Genomic DNA, 21938 nt, shown 5'->3' on the forward strand with positions numbered 1-21938 from the left:
GTGATCAGTTCCATTGTAATTTGCCCATTAAAAATGGCTTAGCTTCTCCAAGTCAACTGCAGCAACGTCTATAAATCAAAACAGGCAGTCTATTTTGTGCTAGACCCTGTGCAACATAAAGAAAGGCAAAAAGGTGGTCCCAAATGTAGTCCCTGCCCTCAAGGAGATGACCTTCTAAAGGAGAAGACAACAAGAAAATAATTATGTAAGATGTACGCAAATAGGAACACAGAATTCTGGAGTTGGAAAGGGCCTTATGAACCTTGGTTCAGCTTCCAACGAAAACATAATAATGTCCACATCATTCCCAACAAACGGATCTCTGGGCTCTTCATTAACAGTTCCAGTGATGGCTAACTCATCACATTATGAGGCACATCCAGGCACCAAGTCATTCAGAAGAGAGGAAAATAAAGACTGTGGATAGGAATGCTGTGGGAATTATGAAAGCAAGTGAGCCTTGTCTGGAAGCTGGATTTTAAGAAGAATTGAGTGATGAGCAGAGTTTTTAATTAGGAAAGTCTTTTCAGAAGAAAAAGATGACATAATGTCAGTTAAAATGTCACCTGCATATGATTAGGAAGAAAAACAAACTGTACAACTCTGGGAAATGTAAGCTTACCAGCCGCAAGAGATCAAATCTTGTAGTTAGTTTAATTGCAAGGAACTGCAGTGAGTGATAACTTTCTGGCTCTTCTATGAGGTTTTTCTTAAGTGATAATTAGGAGTATAGCATCTGTTAGCCACTGAAAAGGATCAGTAGATTCAGGGAAGTTTTAATTGTATTAAGAGAATGACAGAACCCAGAACCATATTTCTTTTGAAAAGAGACAATTAAAAAGTTGAAAAATAGAGACCAGGCTCCATCAGAAATGTTTTCTCTATGGGAATACCCCTGAGACAGGCTTTGTTTCAAAAGTGGTTTGGGAAAATGTCACAAAGAATATGATAACTTTTTTTTACATTAAACTTTCAAGAGATGAGCCAATTAATTAATTTTGTCTCAGGCTGTCTGGAAAAAGATAAGTGGTAACTCTGCATATTTGTCTCAAAATTAAAGAAAGACTGAGATGTTTTATGGGTAGGATGAACATCTCCTATCTCCTTAGAAGTGGCCCCTATCTCACGGAAAGCATTTCAGTCTATATGACTGCACTTGGGCACTATGAATCTTGTTGACCTAAATCCAAAAGTCTCCCTGAGTTGAGGCTGGAGGAATCTCAAGAAGAAAAAATCCTTAGAGTTTCCTAGCCCCATAGTCTATGAGTGAGGGAGAAAGACAGGGAAGGAAGGAGGGAATGAATGTTGATTTACAGAAACATAAAATAATGACAATGGAAGCAAGAGAAAGTAATGATTGTAGACTTTAATTATCTGAAAAATGATTCTTTCAGTTGAGAAATATTCTGCTGGTCTATTGAATTTTTCAGTTTTCAAGAGGAAGAGGGAGGGTTATATCTATTGACATTTAAGATATTAGAATTATAGCTGATGTTATGTAATTTTTTATTAATTTTAAAATAACAACAAACTATTACATGTTAACATAAATAACACATATCTATTTAAAGTAACTATATATTCCAAAACAAAAAATTAGTGAGAGTGTCACTGTTTGACATCTTAGAAATAGTCTCACCAGTTAGAAAATCTCTGTTTAAAATGATTCCTAATGTTGCAATTATTTGGAGGAAACTGGACTGAATTTTCAAAAATTTAATATTTTATTTTCCCCAATTACACATAAAATTTTTAACCTTTATTTTTCTTTACAATTCTGAGTTCTAAATTCTCTTCCACCCTTTCTCTTCTCCCCCCTCACTGAAAAGGCAAACAATTTGAAAAAGGTTACACACGTCCAGTCACGCGAAACATATTTCTACATTTGTCATGTTGTAAAAGAAAGCAAACAAAAGAAAGAAAAGTAAAGAAAACAAAAAAATAAAACAAATACTCTGTTCAGATTCCATCAGTTCTTTCTCTGGAGGGGGATAGCATTTTTCGTCATAAGTGATGGAATATTTTTAATGGCATTTCCTTTTACATAAATGGACCTTCAGTCAAGCTTTACATCCTGTCTATATACATATAAACACATTTGTTTGAGACTCTTTGGTCTTTTTCCCGCCCCCCACTTCTCATTCTTTGTCTCTGCATTTCTTTGTTCAACTTGCTCTTAGCTTCTTTATCTGTTTCTATCTCATCCCAATTTCTGTTGCCCTGTCTGTCTAATTCTGGCTATTCCTCTGTCTCTGTCTCTCTGACATTTTGGTTTTAGCCACTGTAGTTTAAAAATGAAGTGAAGGTCAGAGAACATTATATACATATATATGTATATATATATGTATATTACAAAATCTGCTTGGTGTTGCTATAATGTACATGTCAATAAAGCTTCATTTTCCACTCAACAGTTAAACCAGAATTGTTTAGCCTGTTTAATGCAAATATATACTTAAAGGGTTCTTGTCATCAGATGATAGATTAGTTGACTGGTATGTGCAATCATGAGCCTGACCCCCCAGTCAATGAACTCGTAATCAAGCTAGCATAAATCTAGGAGAGCTGACCTCTGCAGGTTTAGGTGACAGATTTGATCAAAATGCTAACCCAGACTGTGTTTCCTTACTGGTCCAAATCTTCTGATAAGCCACTTACCTTCCTCTTTCCTCTTTTAATTCCTGAAAATCTGATATAAAAAATCAGACCTGGAAATGCTGAGGGAGTAGTAACAGCTACCCAATTTCAGCATTCCTAATGCAGAGGCATAGTGATCCTCAGCAATCTGGACCAACACTAGCATCTGAGACCTCACCAACTAAATCTAGACTCCCTGGCTTGGGTGTCAAGTTTTAGACTGCATGTTTGGCCCTCTCCTATCACTCCTCATCACCCACTCAACAATTCTATTAAACTGGACTTATTCATCCTTTCCTCAACAATCCTAGGCTTTCCCACCTTTGTTTTTGGCTCACACTATTCCTTACTCTAGACTCTCTGTAATTGTCAAAAATCCCTTTCCATTCTTGAGAACACAGTATGAAGGTCAACCTCCTCTAATCACCCCAATGTTGAAAGATCCCTCCTTTTCTAATTCTCATAGCATTTTATAGCTTTTTTGGTGGCCCTTAACTCTTAGGTTAATTAGTCAATAACTTAACAAGATTTATTAAGCACTTCTAAGCACTGTGCTAAGGGCTAAGGATACAAAGAGAGGCAAAAACACTGTTCCTGTTCTCAAGGCGCTTCCATTTTAATAGGGGCAACAACATGTAAACATGTACAAGATATACATGTATAAGCATAAATTCATACACACATGTTTCTGTAACTTCATTCCACATTAATCTTAGCAGTATCATATAAATAACAGCTAAAAAAAGGAAAAAATACATACTGTCTAAGTTCACTTACTGAATGAGTACAAAACCATTTGCTATGTGTAAAGCACCATGCTAAGTGAGGGGGAGAGAAATAGAAGACCTTTCCCTGGTCGTAAGAGGCTCACATTTTAAAGGGGGTCAATATGTTCACTTCAGATTCCACAACAGAGCTTTTTTTCAAAGACATGGGAGCTGTTAGAATATTCCACATGAAACTCAAAGAAGTGTTTATAAAGAAAGTGAGGCCAGTCCCACTGTCCTTTGTCCTGAGCAGCCCATATTTGTAGCATTGTGTTCTTTCCAGGTTCCTTATTTTAATACAGACCTTCAAGAGTTGGAGGAGGATGACCCAGCTGGTGCAAGGCATATTGTAACCACTGGAGATGTTTAACTTGCAGGAGCCTTGGGAGTCAGGCTAGGTAGATTCAATAGTTCTCTTGAAGGATCTGAGGAGCTCTGTGCAAGATAGAATAGATCTGACCTGCTTGGGCCCAGGGGCTAAAATAGAGTAATGAGGAGATGTTTCAAAGAGACAGATTTAGGCTCAATGGGAGGGAAAACATAACTAAGAAGTGGAAGTATCCCAGGTTAGAATGGGATACCTCCCTTACACTGCTAAGAGGCTCAGTGGATAGAGTAGCAGGCATAGAGAAGGAATCAGGCTCGTCTTCCCGAGTTCAAATTTGGCCTCAGACACCTATTAGTTGTGTCTAAGTGACTTGGGCAAGTCACCTAACACTGTTTGCCTCAGTTTTCTCATCTATAAAATGAAGTAGAGAAGGAAATGGCAAACCACTCCAGTATCTCTACCAAGAAAACCTACCCAAAAGGGGTCACAAAGAGTTGGCCATGATTGAAATGACTAAACAACAAATCTCTCTAGAGGTCTTCAAGGGGAGATAGGATAACTGCTCATGATGGTCAAGGTAGAAAGCATTCTTTTCTTGGTCAATTACAGATTGCACTAGAGGGCTCATTAAATCCCTTCAGACTGCTATTCAGTGCTTCTTCTGTTTAGCTTTTTTGCCTACTCCATAAATTGCCTTAGGCAAATTCACATTTTTTTTCTCTCTCAGCAATAGGAATGTCTTCGACATTCAATAATTGGAAGAGTTATTGCTATTCAGAGACACAGCCACATACGGTGAATGAGACCTGTGTGTGCTTCCTAACTGTATACTTGCCTGCCATGTAACTCTATGCAAGAACATCCATTTTCAGTGGTCTTCAGTTTCTTCATCTATAAAACTGTGCTACCAGCCTCATGGAGTTGTGGGAGGAAAGTACCATACAAATCTGATTTATCACAGCAATTTAAACTTCTTTTTATTAGATTTACAAAGCTCTTTTTCTGGGGTTCACTTCTGACCTTCACTCATCAACCACCACAATATTTTGCGGGAAAACAATTTAGCTCTAATAACAACACTGTAAAATACAAAGAATTTTGAAAGGCATAAGAAGTCTGATCAACACCATGATTGGCCATGATTTCAGAGGACTGGTGACAAAGAAAGCTACCTACTTCCTGACAGAGAGATGAATGATAATAATAAAGAGTTTACATCTATACACTCCTTTAATGTTTGCAAAGTATACTGCAAATTTTACCTCACTTTGTCTTTATCACCCTATAAATATTATCTTCATTTTATAGATGAAGAAATTGAGGAAAGTAAATTAAGTGACTTGCGGGAGTCATACAGTTAGTACTAATAATATTTGATGATAATAGATAACATCTATGTAGTGCTTACTAAATGCCAGGCACAGTGCAAAGCATTTTACAATTATTATCTTATTTGAGTCTCACAACTCTAGGAGGTAGGTGCTATTATTATCCTCATTTTACAGAGGAGGAAATTGAGGTAAACAGAGGTCAAGTGACTTGCTTAGGGGCATACAGCTAATAAGTGTCTGAGGTCAGATTTGAACTTGGATCTTTTGACTTTAGTGTTTTATTCATTGAGTTACCTAACTGCCTTGATAATGAAATAAATATTCAGAATGAGACATTATTTAGATATGGATAATGCAGGGATTTATTTGCTTGCCTATGCATATTTTTAGAAATATTTTCTTCTTTTTTTCTTCATGAGAGGGGTATTAAGGAGATAAAATAAATGCTTGTAAATTTAAAAAATACACAAAAATAAATCAGAATCCAAATGGAAATTGGATTGTCGTTGGAATATTTCCTCCGCCTCTTAGCAATACATGACTCCAAAAGAATTTTGGTACTTTTTCTATGAACAAAGGAAAACGAAACTTTTCTCAGAAGGTATTTATTTTACAAACTTTTTTTTAATAAAGGGGAGATTGAGTCAGAATCCAGCTGCATCATGAAGGTGGGAAATCTGAATGGATGAACGCCACTGCTTCTAGGTGATCTGAGCTCTGGGGAGCCAGATGGCACCATTGCCCTGCATGCAGAGGAAAGTGATGGAGAACACCCGATACCTACATTATTGGAAATCTTAAAATGGTCTTGGATCATGAGAGAGCACCAGGTCTATTGTTCGTTAGGATATGGAGATTGCTAGAGATTTGGGAACTATGAAACACAAGGCCAATCATCACTTGTTTGCTTGAGAACACTATACTGCTTTGACAGTGTTTCTTCACTGCTGTCATTTAGCCAACTTGGGCAGAAGGATTAGAAAGTTAACCATCCAGCTAAGTTAGAATGTCAATGCTTCTCATTATCCCCAGGCAAAGAAATGCTACAGATAAAGATGGTGCAAGATTCAAATCACATTCAGTCTCAAATGAAGAAATTACTTCAAGGGACCTGCATATCATCCATAAGCAAAATCTGATGTATTTGTATGAGAGGCAAGAGAGTTGCACGAATACTGGACTTGGAGTTCCAAAAACTTAAGGTTGATTCCTGACTGTTGTAGCTGTGGAATCTTGGTATAGTTATTCATACACATACACAACCACACATGCATACACACACACACAAACACACACACTTATGGAGAACATAGCATCTTCTGAATGACTTCATTTCATTTTTTAAAACTTATTTCCAGCTTCTGTCTTTGGGGCCAAGCAGAAAATAGATATTATGCATACATATATTATATATGTATATATAATATACATACTCATATGGAATCACTATTTAACTTTTTGAATATTTGGAAAAAAATTTATTATATATCACCTACATTATCTTTTCTATAAGATAAATGTCCCCAGATCCTTTTCGTGATCCCTGTATAAGATTTCCTCAGTCTCAGTTTTTTCATCTGTAAAATGTACTATCTCACAGTGTTACTGTAAGATTAAATGATTATATATGTGCATGTATAAATGCAGGCATGCATACACATATGTATGTGTATGTATATGTATGTATATGTGTGCATATGTGTGTGTGTGTATGTGTGTATATATATATATATATCAGCTAGATGGCTCAATGGATAGAGTTCTGGGCCTGAGTTCTGGGCCTGTAGTCAGGAAGACCTAAGTTCAAATCCAGCTTTAGATACTTACTAACTGTGTGACCCTGGGCAGGTCACTTAACCTCTGTTTGCCTTAATCTACTGGAGAAGGAAAGGATAAACCATTCTAGTATCTTTGCCAAGAAAACCCCATGGACAGTAGAGTCCACTAGATCACAGAACCTCAGACACCAGTGAACAGCAACAACTACACACATACACACACACACACACACACACATTCAAAGCCTTCTATGAAACTTAAAGTTCTACGTAAATGTCGACTGTCTATCATCTACTTACCATCTGTCTCCCCTCATATCTTTCTTTTAAATGTGAAAGTGCTTTGTAAACTGCAGTGTTTTATACTTATTCAATTAAGACACACTTAGTATGGATCAAGACCTGTGCTGGGTGCCAGAAACACAAAAGGTCTTGCTCTCTGGGAACTTAGAGTTTAATGGGGAGGGCAAGTATACATTTAATTATCATACAAGAAAGTATGACATAAAAGTGATAGAGTATAAGCTTCTTGAGGACAGGGTCTATCTCATTTTTATCTTTGTAACCTTAGTCCCTAGCACCATGTTTGGAACATATTATAGTAGAAGCCTGAAAGTAAGCATAAATACTTGCTGATTTATTGTTAGTTATGTGCAAAAGAGAGGCCAAACCAGCACGTTGCAATAAATTTGAAGAGAGAGAAATTTGAGAGAAGAAGGATTTGTGAAATAGTTGCCACCTGAATTATTAATTATTATTGTAAGAGTTGGTTCCAAATCACTCCATCCAACTCTGATCCTTTGACTAGATGCAAATATTTTTCATCAATTGAATTAAATAATCACAACTGAATGTGATCAGGGCCTGTACACCTCTTTGAATCAATCAAAGTCACTGTGTGAAAGGCTGAGTTGTGCCCTAAGGAACTTCAATAAAAGGGAGAAGCTGTCTAGAAGAAGTCACTCTGAATATCTGAATTTGAAAGGCATGGAACAAAGACAGGAAATATTTGTGACAGAGAAATAAGCTAGCTAAGAGCATCTTTGGCTCTATAGGCAGCCTAGAGTGGAGGATCCAAGCTGAGGGAAGGCTCAAGAAAAATCTCAACTCTTATTCCAACTTCCCTTCCCAATGCCTATCTATACACACACACATATTTTCTGCTTTGTAATTACTCAAATGTTTCTAGTAAATTGAATTTTGCCTCAAGCACAGAGAGTCCAGGTATTAATTAGAGATATAAATGTATGGTTGGGCATAGAATTCATCCTCTGCCTAGGTGTTGGGAATTTTTCCTAAATGGGGAGTAAGAGCAATTATAACTGCACTGAGGATTTTTCATTGAATGTAAACTCCCTAAAACTTCAGCTGTCAAATTGGGAATAAAGATATCCATCCTACCTACCTCTTAAGCAGTAGGAATAAATCAAATTATAGACCATAGACTATTAGAGCCTCAAAGGTCCTTAAATATACTTTAATACAAGCCCCTCATTTTACAAATGAGTTTATAGACCTCAAAAGAGTAAATAATGTATTAAAGTCAGTCAGTAATTAGCAGAATCTGGCCCGAGATATTTACTCAGTCCTGGGCCCTCACCCTTAAGGGTAGGTTCACCATGGCACCTTTCTTCTGGGCCACACCTTTTCCCATTTCCGTACTGTCTTATAACTCTCCTTACTGTGGCCTTCATTCAAGTTGTAAGCCCTCTAGAGTAAGTGACCTCTAAGAATGCTTCCAGTTGCAATTTCAATAATAAGGACCTTAGAGATAATTTAGTCTGACTTCATTTTATAGAATAGGACACTGGAAACCCAGAGACCTAATAGAGACTTGACTGACAAGTAGTAGAGGTGAGAACTGAACCCAGTTTATTTGATGCATTTCCATTCTTTTACCATTTCTTGTTGTCCAGTTGTTTTTCAGGCATCTAACTCTTTGTGACCCCATTTCGGGTTTTCTTGGCAAAGACACTGGAGTGATTTGCCATGTCATTCTCCAGTTTGTTTTACAGATGAGGAAACTGAGGCAAACAGAGGTTAAATGACTTGCCCAGGGTCACATGGCTAGTAAGTGTCTGAGGCCAAATCTGAACTCAGGTCTGCCTGACTCCAGGTCTGGCACTCTATCTGCTGTGCCACCTAGCTGTCTTCTCTTTCCATCACACCATAATAAACTTCAAGGGGGCATTCTCACAGGCTCATAATTTAGAACTAGAACTAGAATTCAATGCTCACATGACATATAAGGAAACTGAAGTCTATAGAGGTTAGAGTGCCTAGGGTCACCCAGATAATGATCATCAGAGATGGGATCTGAACCCAGGTCTCCTCGCTTCAGAGTCAGTATTCTTTTCAGTGAACCATGCTGCCTCCCTAGTCTAAGGAAGGTCCCTGAGTAGGTTTCTGAGAACTTTCATACACTTTTTTCTTCTGCTTTGTACTAGGATTTTTCTTGTTCTTTTTCTGCCATGATTTACCTCCCCTACAAAAGTTCTCTAGGTAGATGAGGACTATAGCCTATTCAGTCTTGTGATGCCACGCAGTGCCTGCCATGGTGTCCTGCACAGAGTAGGCAGTTAACAACTGTAAAAACTTAATATTACTAGATCAGGGATCAGCACTGATGCTCTACAGTGTTCCCCTCAAAGCCCATAACAAGGGATCACAAATGCACATCCCAATCCCATCATGTCTAGGTTAGGATTGGTGGCCATCTCTACATCTTGACCACTAAACTTTTTTTTCACTTTATTTATTATTATTATTATTATTTTTAATGTTTTACAATCACTGCCATAGAATTAAGATTTTATCCCCCCCACATCTACTCCCCGCTACCCCCCTCCCTCCCCATGACCGCATACAATTCTGTATAGGTTCTACATATACTTTCCTACTGAGTACATTTTCACTATAGTCATGCTATGTAGTCGAACTAAAATAAATGGAAGAAATCATATAACAAATCAAAACATGATACACAAACACACACACACACACAAACATGATCTGCTACATTCTGCGAATGACTTCCATATTTCTTTCTCTGAGTGTGGAAGGCATTTTTCCTTAGAAAACCACCATTGGGATTTTTTTTAAAATAAGTTCTTGTGTTATTACGAAATTCCAAGTCTACCAGAAAAAACTCTCGCACACTTTGACCACTAAACTTGCCAGAGCTGGTTTAGATGGTAGCAACTCATAAACATTTGGATGTAAGCTTGGGTATGAAGTGGCATTTTAGGCAATACGTAAAAATTCTTCTACCTTTTGTGTTTAAGAAATATCTTTTTAATTATACTATATTATGGAAATGCTTGTGTTATTCTACAAGTTAAAATATATAAATATATATGTATATATGTATTTCCTAAGTTGAAGGGGAGAATCAAGTTTATTCATTCTATGACTGCATTTGAAATAATAGATGCTGGGGTAGGAATCCAGTCTTTGCCTTTGTCTACTTGTATATCGTTAGGCAAAGCATTTTCCTTCAGTGGGCTCCCTTGTTCTCTTTTTTTCAAATGAAGGAATGAGGAGATGATCTCTAAGGTGCTTCCTCACTCTAATGTTCTGAGACATCACGATAAGTGACATCTTGTGTGGTTCTATGTGGCTAATTAGTCTTTGCCGTAGTTTCATCAAGAACAAGTTAGCACACTGTCAAAAATGTGACAAAAGGATTCTCCCCCTCAGTCCATTCCCGGCATGTTAGTAAAAAAAAATAACAGAAAAGGAAAGAAAGGCAGAGAGAAAGGCGAGAGGAAGGGGGGACATGTCTGTCAACTTTGGAAAACATCTTTTCCCTAAATCCACTGGGGGAAAAAGTTTTCTGGAACAATTTGGACAATCCTTTCCTGTTCCACAAAGCCCTCCAGATAGACTTTATTAAAACACAGGTATTGGTTGTTCCTTATGTGTATGTCTTGAAATAAAGTGTTTTCTTCTAGGCTCCCAGGTTCATCACCAGTGTCACCTTGGACCCTTCTCTCTTCTTCACTGCACATGAATGATCAATTGCTAAACTTTTACAATTTTGACTTCTATAACACCTCTCACATCCAACCCCTTCTCTGTATTCACACAGCCACCACCCAGTTTCAGCCTCTCATCACCTTTCTTCTTGTTTATTGTAAAAGCCTCCCAGTTAGTCTTCTAGCCTCAAGCCTCTCATCACTCCAGTAGATCCTCCATAGAGTTGCCAAAAATATTTTCCTTAGATGCAGATCTGACCATATCACTTTCCTACTCAAATGACAAGGATAAAATACAAATTCCTCTGTTTAGATTTTTAAAGTCCTTCACAGTCCAGCAACACCTATCTTTGTAATCCTATTTTGCAGAACTCCTTTTCTCATACTTTATGGTACAGCCAAACACTCTCCTCTTGTTCCTAACACGTGGCACTCCTAGCTCTGGAATGCACTCCTTCCTCACCTCTGTATTAAAGAATCCCTCTCTTCCTTTCAGACACCAGTGTACATGATCCCTTGACTTCTAGCACTCTCTGCCCCTAACATCTTGTATTTGTTCTCTTTCTGTTTGTGTTGTGAGACAATTTTGTACATTCTACTAAGGGAGGCTATGGGATCATTCTTGCAGGAGATCTCCCTCTCCTCTACAAAGGAAGATGAATTTTGATGGCCAGAAGTTGCTCAGTTAACTTGGGGTTTACTGGCTAGATTTTTCTGTCTGTTTCTCTTCTCTCCCTCTCTCCCCCTCCTTCCTTCCCTTCCTTCCTTCCATCTTTCCACAAAATCTTAAACCCAGTTTGCCCTGAAGCTCATAGATTGGACCATAATAGGTCCCTGCCCAAGAGTCACTTAATGGCTGTATTTTGGGCCCTTCTGGCTTAGAGTGAATGTCAGGGGTAACTGTTTCTCTTTGGAAGAGTGAACGTGAGGGTCTTCCCCTCCCAGCTTGATTTTTTTTCTTTTTTTTAATTAAAGGGCCATCCCTTGACTCACTTCTTAAAGAAACCTATTCACTGAATGGGTGTTAACTCACTCCAAGTGAGAACCTAAAAAGGCCTTAGCATAAAAGGGTCAAGGTCTCCCATTACATCCTGAGCCATCTCCAGTCATCCTGATGAATATCTGATCATTGGATCCAGATGGCACTGGAGGAGAAAGTGAGGCTGATGACCTGGCATAGCCCTCCCTCACTCAAATCAAAGTCAACCGCAAGTCATGTCATTTCCCTGATGCCATGGTCTCTTTGAAAATGAAGGACAAACACATTCTGTATAGAACATACATGCCTCCCCATTAGAATGGAAATTCCTTGGGATGAGAGATCATTTCTTTCTTTGTATTTAAAACCCTAGTATACAGCATAGTGCCTGGAACAAAGGAAATGACTAATTAATGCAGGTTAACTATTTGATTGAACTCAATACTTTGCAGAAAGTACAATATCTTAGAGAATAAAAAATGGAATGGTAGTAAGACATAGAATATTGGAACTATCACAGGATAGAATGTCTAAGCTGACAGGGACCTGAGAGGGCAAGGCACAGAATGAAATGATGGATGGAACTTCAGAACAAAGAAAAGGAGACTTGGAAAGCACCTTAGAATGTTGAACTTCGGGTATTTAAACTGCCCAAGGTCTTCTACCTTAACTAGTCTAATAGCCTCATTTTATGGACCCAAGTCACTTGCCCAAAGTCCCACACTGAGTTCATGGAAAAGCAGGAATTAGAACCCAAGATCCTTGACCCCTTGCAAAAAAATGTGTTTTAGAAAGATAGCCCTTGCACAGTAGTGGCCAATTTTTCTTACATGCCTGGGGTATCCCATACTTGTTGTAAGTAGTAAGGAATGTTTAAAAAAATGTATTGCCTTTTTGTGATAGATACCTGCTGGGGCTCCAGTTTAGCTTCATAATCAAAGAATTCTGCTTATTATATATATATATATGTATATATATATATACATATATATATATAGTCACTTTTGCACAAGGACATTTGTGCCTGTGGAATAGAAAGAAAGGCCTGGAGTGAAATTCAGACAGAAAATGTGATTGAGAAGACTGAGCAAAAGATTTTATAAGAGGAGACTGCTTAGGTAGGTTTTCATTCTATACTTTTATATGGGATGTAGTTTAAAAAAAAGAATATTACACAGGAGTTAAAACTCAAACTGATACTAAGAGTATGGGAATAGGAGAAAGGAAAGACTTCAATATTTCAATACTTCAATAATAGGTGTGTGTGTGTGTGTGTGTGTGTGTGTGTATGTGTGGCTTTTTTAGGCAGTGCAGCATCTGCTTTACCAATCAGTCAACAAATATCTATTAAGTGCAGGACACTGCACCAGAAACTATAGATAAAAATGAAACATTTCCTGCCCTCAAGGAAAGCTCCTTGAGGGAAAGCTCCTATATTCTATTGGGGAAGACATATCTACATGTAAGAATATACAAAATAAGTGCAAAGGGTAATGCACATTACAGTTCCCTAGTATCCTTATAGATGGTCTTCATGAGTTGCTGGATCCAAAAATAATTTATCCCCTGATGGTTGAAATTTTGATGATGAGTCAGCCTACAGGTGTCTGAACCTGGGATGACACACACCTAGTCCCTTTATCCCACCCATACACAAAACTTTCCCAGCTTAGCAGAACCCGCCATAACTTCTACTTCACAGATAAAAAGCCTTCTCAAGTCATTCCTCAATAGACAAATGGTCAGAGAATATGAACAAGTAATTTTAAAAGAAAAACAAACTGTCAATAACTGTGTAAAAATATTCCAAATAATTATTAGAGAAATACAAATTAAAGCAACTCTTAGCTTCCAACTCACACTCATCAGATTGGCAAAAATGACAAAAGAAGAAAATGACAGATATTGAATAAACTGGAGGAGAACAGTCATGTTGATGATGTTGGTTGAAGGTTGTGAACTGGTCCAGCTCTTCTGGAAAACAGTTTAGACATGCTCCAAAAGTTAACAAAATTGTGTATATTCTTTGACCTAGTGATCCCATTACTTTTACTCAAAGAGATCAAAGGACATAGATGTGCAAAAATATTTATGCCATAAAAATATTTATGATAACTGCAAACTAAAAGTATACCCACTTATCGGGAAATAGTAGAATATTTTTGTGTCATGTGAAATATGAAATGAATGGTTTCTCAAGAAACTGGGAAGACCTCTATGAACAAATACAAAAAGAAATAAATAGAACAAGGACAATAAGTTATATAATGACAGTAATATCATAAAGAAAAATTATTTTAAAGAGCTTTAGAACTCTACTCAATGTAATGACAAACCATTTCCAGAGACTGAAGATGAAACATTTCACTGACCTCCTGACAAGAAAGTGATGGACTTAAAATAAAGAATGAGACATAGGGTTTTGGACATGGTCAATGTGGAAATCTGTTTTAATGGACTATCCATATTTGTTATGAGAGTTTTCTTTTATTATATTATTAAATTAAGGGGATAGTGAGAGGGACAGATAGACGAATGAATGAATACATTTTTAAAAGAACCTAAGATCTCTTAAGCAAAGTCTTCTTCGATCCTCTCAGCTGTTAGTGATCTTTCCACTTCAATTGATCTTATATTGACCTATCTGTGCACGTCTTATATTCTCCCAGTTGACCACAAACTCCTTGAGGTCAGGAAATTCTTGTCATTTTTGACATTGTAGCACTAGCAACCAATACAATGTCTTGCATGTCCTAGATATTTAATAAATGCTGGCTGAATTGAATGGAATGTTCCATGCTTCTATAAACCCTGGGGCTAGGTACTGAATAATACTAGGGTTTATTAGGGGAGAAGAAAAGTACCTTACCTGGTCCACTACAGAATGAGGCAATTATACTCAGGATACAGATAATGCTCAGGTAGGGGATCCAGGAAGCCTTGTCCTGAAAGAAAGCATCGACAACTTTACCCAATGAGGGACCAATGAGGTGAAAGAGACGAGCCTGTTTCTTTTCCTATCATCCTGGCAAGATTTTGAATTAGGTTGTGTCTATGTGATGACAAGCAATATTTACTGGAATTTCACTGAAAATCAGTGAAAAGGCAAATTAGTCAAATTGATAGTTGGCCATCTTGTGAACACAGCATTTCTGATGATCATTTTTCATCTTAAAAAATATGAGGACTGTCTCCAGTCCAAAATTCTCAAAAGATTTCACTAAGCTTCTTTGATTAGGCACATTGTTATTTATTTAGAAATCATCATTTTCAAAATGTCATTTTGCTCCTGGTACAAATCTTGCTCATCAAGTCCAGATCATCTCATACTAGAGTATGCCTTTCTTCCCTCCCCACCCAGTTCACTTGATCTCTCCCTTCTCTGAATTCTTACTGAATTTAGTTTAATATTTTGCTAGATGTAATCCTTCCACCATTGGGATTCCCCTGCCTTTCCAAGATCACATGTAATCCTTCCCATACTGTATACTCTAGCCAAATTAAGCCAAACTCTGTGTGCCCTCCTATCTACATATCCATGTATATGTTTCCCCCTATATCTACTTCCATATGATCTATTGATGCATTCTCACTCCTTCTTTAAAAGCTAATTCAACCTTCTTCATAAAGCTTTCTGGTTGGAAACAATCTTCTTCCCTCAGACCTCACAAAACATTTTGTTATGCACTTCTCTGTTGTATAAACCATGTGTATGGTTATCTATGATTGTATCGTTATGTCCCTATTAGACTATAAACTCCATGAGGCCTGGGGTGATATCTCATTATCTTGGTTTCTTCCCCACTGCATAGTACCTTAATAAATACCTTGAACTGAATGTTGTTCTCTCCTTGCTAAATCCTCTGACCAGAGAAATAGCCCTTTACATTTCTGCTTTCTTCATAATGGAGGAGTTAATTCAAATCTGGGGACGTACCAAGATTGGTTTTTTCTCATTATTTTTGCCTTTCCCTCTTCAGGTTATATTGGAGGAGTCAGAATATTCCTTGCTTCCCATTCTAGGTTGTCCCTCTATCACCATCCCTCAGCAACCTCTACTCCTTTGAAATTTTTGCTATATAAATTTACTTACAAGTCAATTCCTGGTGGACATTACCCACTGCCCTTAGGTCATTCATTCTCTCTTCTCCCTTAATGAGATCAGTGCCTATCCTTCTCTATAACCCGACTTCTGCCCTCACACTGGGGAACTTCCACACTGATGTTTTCTCAAATATTCAGATTTCCCAGTTCCTCAAGCTACTCAATTTCCTTGACCAATTCCTTCACCCCACCTCAGTTACACACAGAGGTGGTCATATGAACTCCCAAATTCCTTTATCTGATAATAATCTTTATCATTCCACATTTTCCTATACATTTAAATCACAAACACTGTTCTTCATCCTCACTGGTACCTCCACCCCTCAATCTTTCCCAGGCCATTACCCCCAAACTGGCTGTCTAGTCTCAACCAGCCTCTTAGACAATTGATTCTATTGTCTTTTCCCAGTTCCCCTGACCTGAATCTCAATCCTGGATTACTTCTGTCATCCATCTCTTTTGCTCCCATTCACATGTTGCTGAATACAGTTAGAGTCACAATATCATGCTGATTGGGTACATTAAAAACTGATGTTATCTAGTCTCCCCTGGGAACTCATGGCATAAAGGATACCCTTCTACTCCTTTTTAATTGATTCTCTATGCCACACATCACAATGTCTGTTCCAAACATTTCCATCATTTCTCAAATCTCCCACAGGATCCTTTCCCCAATTCTTTAACTAAGAACCTCATACTTCACTGAAAACTATTAGAGTCATTTGCTGAGAATGCTATTCTCCCTTTTTTCTCTTCTCACACCCTTCTGACATCATACTCCAGTTTGATGAAGCCACACACACCCTTGATAACATTCCTTTCTGTCTTTTTCAGAAGATGGCTTTTCCTGTCATTCTCATTCTCTCTGTAATATTCACTCTCTATCTCTGGGTTCTTCTTCTCTTGTCTACAAACACCTTCATGTGTTCCGTAAAAAGCCCTCATCTCATCCTACCTTTTCTACAGGCTATTGTCCTATATCTCTCCTTCCTTTCTCTACTAAACTTCAAAAAGTCATCTATAATCAATGCTTCCCTTTCCAGTTTTCTAAATCCATTATAATCTGGCTTCTAACTTCATCATTCGATTGAATATGCTGTCTCCAAAGTTACCAATCACCAAAGCTAATACTCTTTTCTCTGTCCTCATCTTTCTTAACCTCTAAGTAGCATTTGATGGGGTTGATCACCTTCTCTTCCTGGATGCTCTCTCTCTCTCTCTCTCTCTCTCTCTCTCTCTCTCTCTCGGTTTTGGTGGCATTGTTCTCTCCTTGTCCTCCTACTCATTTATCTGGTCTTTCTTAGTCTCCTTTGCTGGACCTTCAGTCTTATCAAGCCCCCTAAATATGGCTATTCCCCAAGGCTCTGTCCTAGGTGATTTTTTGTTTCTATATAGTCTCCCTTGGTGCTCTCACCAGCTCCCATGAGTTCAATGATCTTTATACAAAGAATATATCCAGTCCTTCTTCATCTTCATACTTTTGCACTGGTCTTTCCCCATCTTGGGAATGTTTTGTCTCCTCAATGTCAACTCTTGAGAGTCCTGGTTTCCTTTACAACACAGCTCAAATGTTACCTTCTGCAGGATACTGTCCAGTCCCTCTAAACTCTAAAAAAACCTAGCTTTTTTTCTAGGCTTCCTTTTTTTTACCCTGATACATAACATTTAATTTCTATGTTTGTCTTTCCTATTAGGATGTAAGTAAGCTCTCTGAGGACAGGAACTGGTTTTGCTTTTCTTTGCAGCTTCATCACGTAGTATAGTGCCTGGCACATAGAAAACACTTAATACATGCTTTCTGATTGATTGATTGATGTACTGAACTGGCTTTGGACCTTGTAGTACTTACTGACAGAGATCTTCCTTCTATTCTTTCAAGCAAGTCAGGAAGAATGATACAGAAGAATGAATGATGTAGCTACACTCAGAGGACCTAGTTGAAAATCCCAGCTCTATCACTTGGGCAAGTGACCAGAGCAAGCCACTAACCTTTTTGAGCCCCAGTGTCCTAATCTATAAAATTAAATAAATATAAGAAATCAATTAATTAATTTAACTTTTAATAAAATTTAATATTTAAAATATTGAATGATCATGGAGGCTTTTTTCAATTCTAAATTCTATGGTCATATGATTTTACCTGGATTTAAGAATCAGGAATATGGGAAAAGATTTAGGTTAATTCCTTATACTGGAATACAACAACAACAACAGTTTTCCATTATTCTACTGAAGCTTTGTTAAGGAATGAAGTCTGAAAAGGCTGGTGTTGGACCCTGGAAGTGAGGGAAGTTTTGCAAGCAATCATGTCATGGTATGGAGGAAAGAGTATTTGATTTGGAGCTAGGAGATGTGGGTTTTAAGCCCAAACTGGCTATTTATTAGCCGCACGATCTTGGATAAGTCCCTTGGGCAACAGAACATTTAACCTCTCTGGGCCTTGCTTTCCTCATCTGCAAAATATAAATGTTGGAGTAGACATGTCTGAGGTTCTACATAATTCAAAATTCTATGAAAATCTTTGAATCAGAAGTAGCTCTGGACTTACGATCAGTATGAATTTTGACGAGCCAACTTCATAGCTGTGTGACCTTGAAAAGGTCATTTATCTCAGTCTCTTTCCTCATCTTCAAAACAATATATAAATATAAGCAATTATTAACATGCAATAATAATTATGATTGCAGCAGGTTTGGAAACCCACCTGAATCACTTCAGCCCTTTGAAACTCATTTTTCAAAGAACTGATTACGTGCATCAGAGAAACAAAGTCCCAAGAGATCTTCATCTCTTGTTGAGTCTAACCTCCCTTCTCCAATCCTTTAGGTCACAGCCCTCGGAAAATGAAAATTAACAAAGTTGACCTCAAATCAAGCTGTGCTTGATGATAACCTTTTATGTCTAATATAATCAGATGGTAAATCTGACACATCACATTACTAACAAGCAGTAGATTTTTGCCTCATGCATCACTGTGTTTTTAACTATACAATCACACTGCTTTATAGCTTCCTTTCATTAAATGATAATAACATATTTTTTCGTTAAACATTGCTGCACTATTATTGTCTTTTCCTGATAGCATCAAGGACCTGAGGGGCATTCAACAAATAAGAAATAGCCACGATTTTCATTTTAATGATTTCTAGCTCAGTTACTAAAATCACTTATTGACCTACAGGGATTCTGTCACATATTTCTCTTTTAGCATACAGTGCCAAGAAAAGAGCAGAACACACACAGTAGGTGATCCAAAAAATACCTCTGGTTCCATTTAACTCCACAAGCACTTATCAAGAATCCACTATGTTGGAGGCATTGTGTTAAGTTTTAAGCATGCAAAGACAAAATGAAAAACAATTCTGGATTTCAGTAATTTTTAAAAAATGTATAAAGCATTTTTAAGATCCATATTTGAACAACACAGCAAGCACATAAGGTAAGTGCTATGTTTATTAACATCCCTATCTTGTGCATCAGAAAAGTTGAGTGATTTGCTAGGCACACAGAGTAAATGTTAAAGGCCAGTTTTGAACTCCCAATCCAACACTCTTATCTGCTACCACAAACTCCTGGAGCTTATTTTACTGGAGAATAGTGGGGGACCATTTAAAAATTAATTGAATCGAAAGAAGCAAGGTCTTAGTTTCAGTCCAATTTCTGGGCATTCTGAATTTGTCTCTTTGTTCTGAGATAACTTCCAAAGGATTTGACTGGTTTTGACCTTGTTGCATGCACTACTAATAAGCATCATGACTGCGCTGTCTTGCCTCTGAGCCTCTGCAAAATTTATGACCTTTGTGGGGAGATGACTCTCTTTCTTCTCATTCTTAAATTGTTCTCTCTCCTGTAGTTGTCTGAGTATAAATGTTAGCATGGTAATTAGGGGGATCCAGCAGAGACAGGCAAGTGAGTAATTGTATTGCCAATCTGGCATATGGAGGTGGCAATTAATTGGGATGGTTAAAGAGAAAGCAGGGTGGTTACTCTTGCTAGTGGATTTAAGACCGGCCACAATCCTGGAGGAGGGTGCAAAGCAGTATTTCTCAAGGGAGGAACGGCTTGTACTGTCAGCTGGGTCATGTCATCAACAGAGCTATGGATTTGGAGTCAGAAGAACTCATTTTGAATCTCAGCTCTGTCCTCTCCTCCATGTATGATACTGGCCCAGTTACTCACCCCTCTGAGTCTCAGTTTCCTCATTTTTAATATGCAGATAAAAATCTCTGCCTTGTTTCCTTGGCAGGGCTAATATGAAGTGAGTGCTTATAAATTGCCAGACAAATGTAAGCTGGTATTATAATAAGAGATTAATCTCATCCTTCTACCTGGTCTTTCTGTCTCTGTCTTCTTTCACACTTTACTCAATTAATTTTCCTTATTCACAGGTCTGATCACGCCACTCTAATGCCATTGATGGCTAGTTATTGCCCACTGAGTCAAGGTCAAATTCACTTGACCCCACAATCTAGTCCCACCTTACCTTTTCAGGCTTATCTTAGGTTGCTACCTCCCAGATCCCCTACACTTTGACAGAGTGGACTACTCAGTATCATACACATACCCATTTCTTTCCTGACTGTAGACTTTGCTCACAGGGTTGCCACGAGCCTCTCCCAACCTCCACTCCTCTTCCCACATTGAAATGCTATCTATCTTTTAAAGCCAAATCTAAATTCATTCACCAGATAAAACATGTATCTTTCTTTATAACTCACAATAGCATTGACTGATACTTGAATAGAACACGATGGTATTGTAAAATTGCTACTGCAAGGATTACTATTGTTATTTTTCAGTTGGATAAACAGATTTTGGAAACTGAAAGTGACCTGACCAGGACCACACTGCTGGTAAGTGTTACAGTTAAGATTTGAACTCAGGTCTCCTGCCTTCCAAATGAGTTTCTTTCTCTACCACAGTGTTTCCCAACAAACTTTATGTGAATTAGTCTATGTTATAGTTATCTGTGTTTCATGGATCACAGAGAGCTGGGATGGAGATGGACCTGTGGTTTCTCTGGTATAGGAAACTCCCAGGTAAGAAAACTCCTCTTGGATGGAAATGGATGGAAATGGACCTGTGGTTTCTCTGGTATAAGAAACTCCCAGGTAAGAAAACCCCTTTTTACCAATGCAACTTAGCACTTACTCCACAAAGTACAGTGTTGGAAAGTCACCTGGGTTTCTAAGACATCAGGTGACTTCCCTAGCGATATATAGTTAGTGTATATCAGAAGCAGAACTTGAACTCAGGGCTTCCTGAGGATGGTGCTCTTTGCCACACTGCTTCTTACAGAGAACAACACATAATAATGTAGGACCTTCTTTTTGAAGTTATCTGTATATGCTTTATACTCTTTTACTAGACTATAATCTCCATGAGGGCAGGACCTATAGTCTTATTCAAACTCCTTTATCTCCCTAACACCTAGCACAGTGCTATGTATACAAGAGGTACATGCTTACCAAATTATTGAACTGAATTACTCTTATTCATTATAACTCAAAAAACTCAAGACAAGTTGGTGACAAAACTGACTTCGACTCCAGGGAAATGCAAGACTTCCTTGTGTCAGGAACCTTGAATATTTTCATATACATGACAAATAGCTTCTGCATGGATAACATTTGTTCCTCATATCTGAGAAAGAAGCTGTGAAATCAACGTTGAAATGACAATGATTCCCCTGTGCCCTTGCTTCACTGGGAGGAAATCAAAGCACTCTACTGATATTGAGCCAAGTTGTCCTAGCCCCCAGGCCACTCTTTGTGAGAGAAAACTCTGTCGCAGGTGGAATTTCCTTATATAGGGTCCCTTTCTCCTCACTTTTGCCAGGGTGTAAGACCACATGCATAGTCCTGGCTAGCCTGCCCAGCAATGCACATGACCTTCAGAAGGCATCAAGTTGTCCTTGGGGCCATGTTAGACAGACTTCCCATCTACATCTTAACCTTAAGTTGCCCAAACACAGAAATTGCCTCAGGAAAATTCGTGCTTTCTCTCTTAGCAAAAGGTATACAATAACCATTTAATA

General features: G+C 38.0%; 1 protein-coding gene across 3 annotated transcripts in view; it reads right to left on the reverse strand.

Annotated features, from left to right (window-relative positions):
* The window catches only part of SLC2A9 (solute carrier family 2 member 9), a 327171-nt gene that overhangs the window by 67351 nt on the left and 237882 nt on the right, over window positions 1-21938 (reverse strand). For all 3 annotated transcript variants that reach the window (XM_072620227.1, XM_072620226.1, XM_072620225.1), the window contains one exon: window positions 14667-14742. In XM_072620227.1, the coding sequence (XP_072476328.1) occupies window positions 14667-14742 (76 nt within the window). The remainder of the gene's footprint in view (window positions 1-14666; window positions 14743-21938) is intronic.

Source organism: Notamacropus eugenii, chromosome 6, assembly GCF_028372415.1.
Source record: "Notamacropus eugenii isolate mMacEug1 chromosome 6, mMacEug1.pri_v2, whole genome shotgun sequence".
NCBI classification, from domain to species: Eukaryota; Metazoa; Chordata; class Mammalia; order Diprotodontia; family Macropodidae; genus Notamacropus; species Notamacropus eugenii.